Source organism: Manihot esculenta, chromosome 14 (assembly GCF_001659605.2).
Source record: "Manihot esculenta cultivar AM560-2 chromosome 14, M.esculenta_v8, whole genome shotgun sequence".
Classification (NCBI taxonomy): Eukaryota; Viridiplantae; Streptophyta; class Magnoliopsida; order Malpighiales; family Euphorbiaceae; genus Manihot; species Manihot esculenta.
Genome location: NC_035174.2, coordinates 10,083,950 through 10,090,560, shown reverse-complemented (window position 1 = coordinate 10,090,560; position 6,611 = coordinate 10,083,950). Strand labels below are relative to the sequence as shown.

Sequence of the window (6,611 nt, the reverse complement as noted above, 5' to 3'; positions counted from 1 at the left end):
TTGATTTTTATAGTAATAATTAAACGTGAAAATTTAAAATTAATTAATTTTCATTTAATGGTTCTTAAATCATTTCAAGATTATATATAAAATTTTAAATTTCAATGAAAATTAAATAATAAAAACTAATAACAGAATTCCCTCAGAGCCCTCCTCCGAAGAGGCAAAAATATAGATATAAACACACACCCTCTTAATGTAACATCATCATCATCTTCATTCTAAAGGAATATAAATAATTTTTAAAGAGAAAAGTGCAAAAAAATAATAAAATAATTTATAGAGGTTTAGATATATAAAGTGTATGTTAACAAGTATCGTTCATACTAAAGCAAAATTTAATTTATTTGGCTATATTATATACGATTATTTTTATCATGATTATTAGGGTAAAAAACAATTTAAATATAAAATTTGATATAATGATAGAAATAATAACGATACTTAAAATAAAATAAACGAGTTCATTATATAATATAAAAATAAATTAATTATTTTTTATAAAAGGTGTTATGTGGTGAGAAATAAAAAAAAAAAAGAAAAGAAAAAAAATAAGAACAGAGAAGGAGCCTCAGTCGATGTTAATGAAATCGTTGAGAGCAACGAAACAGAGGAGCCATGAATTGTGGGAAGGAAAAATAGCGTCGAGTGAGAGGCTTGTCGGGGTTCAATTGGAAGACCGAGGAGAAATGGCTTGTCGTCAGGTTTCTGTTAAAGTACAGGTGATGGAAGAGAAATGCTCATCATCCGGCCTTCAACCTAGAGTTGTTTGGTCAGATTGAAAGAAAGAGGGGGAGATCTGAGAGAAAGGAGAAAAGGGGTAGTGTTGCTGTAGGAACTGGGAAGAGCGGTTGAAGATGAAACAATTAACTGCCAATCAAATTAAATCAGTTCAATTTAATTTTAATTTAAACCTGTTATCACCGATGTACTTATGTGTACCAACAAATCTCAAATTGCTATCCAAATTCAACATGAAAATGAATAATCTAATAACAAAAATCATATACCATATACAACTCCGCAATTGAAACTCAGCATATTTCTACCTCCAAAGAATTTTCTCCCAAATTTAAATTAGTCCAAAAATGCTTCTAAAGATCCAGACTAGCTGCTGATTTAGACTGCAATATCATTTTAATTACACTTTAATAATGTAATAGTTTTAACATGTTATGAGAACTTTTTATTTATTTATTTATTTTTATGCTAAAAGAATGCTTTTAGATTAATAATTTGGTATTTACAAGGTGCAAGACCAGTCCATCAAATCCCAGAAATTACCACTTTAATTTAGCCGAAAACAGATCAAAGTTCAATTAAAACGCCTTTTTCGCCAAATTATCATATGTGCTAATATATCTTATGATTAAACCCTCATCACTTGGCCAACATAACAATAGTACTACTACAACACGACAAAATCCTAGACTAAAATAGGACACAAAGTTCAATCCTAGTGAATTCAAAATAGAAGTTGCAGAGCACAAAGGCAAAACCCAATAAAGACTTCACCACCTGAGAGAACCCTTTTACAAACTTTATCGGAGAACTTTCACAGCTCAACTGCAGCAATCCTGAAACAAAAGTAAAAATGATTATGGTTTTCAAATTGGTAAAAGTTTACTTATGAACACATGGCAAACAAACATATTAAAGCAATTTTTACACTTAGATGCACCAATATTGCTGAATAAAGCACAATTTGAAAATACATGTCCAATCCTGCATCCTAAACAAGGCAAACGAAGTTCAGACAAAAAAAAAAAAAAAAAGACAAACGAAGCAAGTCCTTGGACACGCAAACCTTAAATGAAGCCGTAATTTCAAATGGTCCAATTTGCCAAAATCTAAATGGAAACAGCAATCCATTGGCAAATGCAGGCAGTATACAAGAAAATAATAACAGTGTCTTTGCAATATAGATATCTCAAGAAGCTTCAGTATGACTAATTATGATCCACGAGTGTATAAACTCAATTTCAGTCGGATCCACTAACATGCCTAATAGAGAGAAAGTCAATCCTAAGGGTTACTTCAAAGCATTTTGGCTTAACAGACATCTAGAAATGATAACCCCAACATATAATACTCAACACATTTAAAATGTTAAAATACAACATCACGTAGCAAATTCTTTACACCACCTCCCCATTCTCTATTCTTTGTCATCATCATTTGTGATAAGCTACAATAATACAAATACAAATAGCTAAAACTAAATATATTGGCTCAACCATAGCAGTCAGACACATGAATAACCTGCATAGTTGGTTCATTAATCAAACACAAAAAGCAGATAAATTGGGACATGTAGCTATCACAGTTGATGAATAAGAGAAACAGCATTAAGGGTAACAGTCAGCCCGTTTCCCCCATAAGCATCCTGTTGACAGATACCAAAAATAGCTTATAAGATGCATGACTATTAGGTGCCCAAGATTTGAGCCAGGAAAGGGATCAGGTTTATATGATGATCTAGCAGATGGGCAGGCTTGGGTTGAGTTACCTAATATTGGATGAGAATTTACATCCCTACGCTTATTGATTATCTTAATCAGGTCCACATCAGACTGAATTTTGTTCAGGTGTAACATTATTCCCCCAAAATTATTTTGGACTTGGATTTGCCTTGCCAAGTCTTCTTGCCCCAACTTCACCTTATTGTTGTGAACATATTGCTATATGATTTATTTGTAATCGATAGGAGAGAAACTCTGCAGAAGAACATGAGGTCAAGCAAAGCAACTATACACTGCCATGGAACACAACATTTGCATCTGGTAGCTAGTTCACAAATGTTGTTCTCATTCCTATTTCCAATGCATTCTCCTATGCATCCGCATACTTGTTTAAGAAAGTCCAAGCACCAAATAAGACTTCCTTTATTTTTTACCCTTCTTACAGGAAGAATATAGCTTTTAAGATGGCTTTTAAGGCAAGGGTGGAGCAATCCTGTGATAGGAGAGAAGGGACTCCACATCTGTGAAACTTCATAGTGATAAGAGAGAATCAAAGTTTTAACTTCAATTTGGTTAAGTTACCTTAGTTCCTCAAGTTTGGTATTGCTAAGGGATAATACAGTGAAAAGAACATGGAGATAATTAGAAAAGAATGCATCCACTAAAAAGAAGTATTCCCTTCCTTTCCATTTAGCTTTCCTTTCCTTTTGCCCACGCACAACAAAGCCAAAAGCATCACCCACTCTTCAGTCTCTCACATAAAGCCCAATTTGGGTTGCCCTGTCAAAGACTAAAATATAACTAAATACACATTTTCCTAGCTTCAACAGAAATGGAAGTAGATAGTACTTATAACTTTGTTACTTCATGTTTGTAAGTGCTTTCATCCTTCCTGATTGACTTTACTATATGCAGTACTTATAACTTTGTTACTGCGTCTTTGTAAGTGCTTTCATGCTTCCCGATTGACTTTACCATATGCTATAGATTAAAACTCTTTGTTGCATAGAATGATGTTGATCTGAAATGTGTTTTTTTTATAATTTCTTCGCTAAAGTTAATTGATTCAACGATGTTGTTGTTTTTAAAATTTCTAATTCTAATGCATGTTATCCTTTACAAACAACATCTGCAATTAAAATATCCTTATTTAGCATATATTCCTCTTATATATATTTTATATTGAATCATAAAAATGTCCCTGGGTAGTACCATTATCAATAAGTTGATCTCTATATTTTCAGAAACTCAATAAAACGTCCCTAAGTTTCGATTCCTTCACACGCTTTTGTCTTTTCATCCATTAGCTGTTAATACTCAAGGAAAAGACCAAATTAACATTATAGAAAAGGGAAGTTTAGTATATGTTTAAAAATAAATGGATGAAAGTGATAATAATGCAAAAATTCAAAGGCTAAATAGCCCTCTATTTTGAAATTTGACAAATGACATATGCTGAAATATACTTAGGAAATGGATGAAAGGACTAGAGTGTTTAACAGAATCAAAACTAAGGATGTTTTACTGAGCTTTTTAAAATATACGGATCAACTTATTCATAAGCCTAGGCCTGGCCATGGTTTGCTTCAGACCATGAACCAGCCCTGCCATAGGCATACTTAGGATCGGACCTGTCAACCAGTTTCGGTTCCTCAATGAACCAAGATCGCCTAATAGGGGGGTTAGTTCCAGACCCCTCCCCCACCCCCCACCCCCTGAACCAGGATTGGAAAAGGCCAGTTCGAACCAGAACCAACCCAATTTAAACGTTTTTTTCCTTTTTAATTTGTATTGGTTGATTTGGTTCCTATAATTTTTTTTTTTACTATACATAAAGAAAATGATGCATCATAAATCAAAATTTATGTATTCTAACATATAAAATATTAATATTGTTATAGTTTTAAAAAAATTCAAATCAGGGTCAAATTGGAACAGAACTCCCCAGTAACCATTTTTGGACGGTTACCATTTTCAAACTGAAATCATTTGGAACCCAGAAAGCCTACGAGCTGGCAATTCTAGCCTGAAATCAGACCAAAACTACCAGTGTCCAAGCCCACATAAGAATAGTACTTCTTTTCAATTTAAAACTCTAATTTGACCCATGAAAAGTTGGCCATTGAAGAATTTTCATGAAGAAGCAACATATAGATTATGGTGGTTAGCTGCTAAGGAAATTTTTAGTATGAAATATCATCTAGTAACATAAAATTTCTATATGAAACACTTTATCCTAACAAGTGATGAGCATGGGCAAATGAAAGAGTGATAATTACCTTTCTATCAGCAACTAAAACACTAGTCACAGGGATGTGACACAAACATCAAATATTTTAACTAGAATTCATATCCTGTAGATGCTCTATAAGATCCAAAATGGCAATGTTCAATAGGTGATAATTTTACTTATCTCAATTCTCAAATGATTGCTAAACTAGAACAAATGAAACAAAATATGAAAACGGGCACAGAAAGTAGAATGCAACAATAACTTTCCGTAACCTATAATTTTTTGAAAGCTGCTTCATTTTTGTTTTTATTTTTGAGGGAGGGGGAGTTCGACTAACTAAAGATACATCAACTAAACCCATATTCATCAAAACTACATAATATATGGAACTTATATGTTTTTCTATTTCAAATGGAAAATAAAATGTGTGATTTTTAAATGTAGTAATTGCCACATCTAGAAATAAAAAAAAATGTATTGGTATTAGACTGTAGGTCTACACATAAACAAAGATCAATTAAGCTAGTCACTGATGGTTTAATATATTTTTTGGTATTCATACGACACGAGAAAATCAACTTCAAGGTTCACATAGACGGAACGTGATTGTCCATTCCAGTGTGGCACCAAAGACCATGTCATATGCAATAGTAAGCAAAATTTTCCTCTAAAAGGAATAACAATTAGCAAAGAAAGGGGCAACTCAAACAAGTTACCGAACAAAATAATGCAACATCCCAAACATAAAAATAGGCCATACCTAATCATTGTTGCTGCTGATTCTGCTGCTGCTGTTGGGGATTGAGAGGAGGTGGCATACCAGGACGAGGAGGTCCATAAACAGGAACACCACCAGCTGGAGGAGGCATCCCAGGACGAGGAGGAGGTGGCGCTTGCATTCCAGGTCTTGGAGCAGGAGGAGGAGGCCCCCTCATCATTGGTGCCTGTGGCTGGGGAGGCATTCCCATTGGTCTTTGGGCAAATTGTGGCGGCATTGGGTACCCCTGTTGTGGTGGCCTAGCGGCAAACTGAGGTGGAACCGGTGGAGGTGGACCCCGACCCATTGGAGGCGCTTGACCAGGATAACCAGGAGGAGGCATTTGGCCAGGCGGCCGTATGACAGGCGCGGTACCACCAGGTGGAGCCGCAGCTGGAGGGTAAGTCATAGGCGGAGCAGAAAGTTGTGGGACTGGAGGACGCGAGAGCTGTGGCTGCATCATGCCAGGTGCAGGCCCACCAACGCCACGGATAGGACCTGCAAGGCCAGGCTGGGCCTGAACGACAGGAGCAGTGGGAATCCCACGGCCAGCTGCGCGACCAATGCCAGGGCCAGGAACGGCAGTAGCAGAAACAGCCTTAGCGCGAGACTCTTCAGGAGGAGGAGGGCCCTCGACAGTCATGGAAATAACCTCTTCGCCACGGAGGAGAACGAGGCCAAGTGTACGGCGATCTTCCCGCTCCTCGTTGTTCTTTTTGCCCTTAGCAGGTGGAAGCTTGCGAAACTCCTCGCAATCTCCAAGGACGAGATTCATGTGGCGGTCGAAGGCCATAAACTTTCCGACTAGCTGCCGGCCGTCCTGGATGGTGACCCGCATCCTATAGTTGATATATTGGAGCATCTTGGAGCTCTTCGACATCGACATTTTGCGAATCTAGGGTTTTTCAGGTTCCTCTGATCTGTGAATTGTTTGATTTCTAGTCCAGATACTACCGTCTTGAGAAGGAACAAATTGGACTCGATGTAGAGGGAAAGGGGAGAGAGTGTGGGTTTTAGGTTTGGAAGGGTTTTATTAGGGCATGCGCGGCAACGAGAGGGAGAAAAGACAGAGTGGCGGACTTCTGTTCGCACTGTGGACAGCTCTTCTCAAAGCCGTTGATTTCTGAATGGCTGAAGGTTCGATTTCAGGACAATTTTG

The 6,611-nt window shown here is 36.7% G+C and overlaps 1 protein-coding gene across 1 annotated transcript; it reads right to left on the bottom strand.

Annotated features, from left to right (window-relative positions):
- Positions 1–1,271: 1,271 nt before the first annotated feature.
- LOC110600171 (small nuclear ribonucleoprotein-associated protein B-like) lies at positions 1,272–6,576 on the bottom strand. Its single transcript, XM_043950644.1, has 2 exons — positions 5,456–6,576; positions 1,272–1,577 (listed from the first exon to the last, which is right to left on the bottom strand). Exon 1 carries the CDS (start codon positions 6,336–6,338, stop codon positions 5,460–5,462), a length of 879 nt encoding a protein of 292 aa, XP_043806579.1. The 5' UTR covers positions 6,339–6,576; the 3' UTR covers positions 1,272–1,577; positions 5,456–5,459.
- Positions 6,577–6,611: the final 35 nt, after the last annotated feature.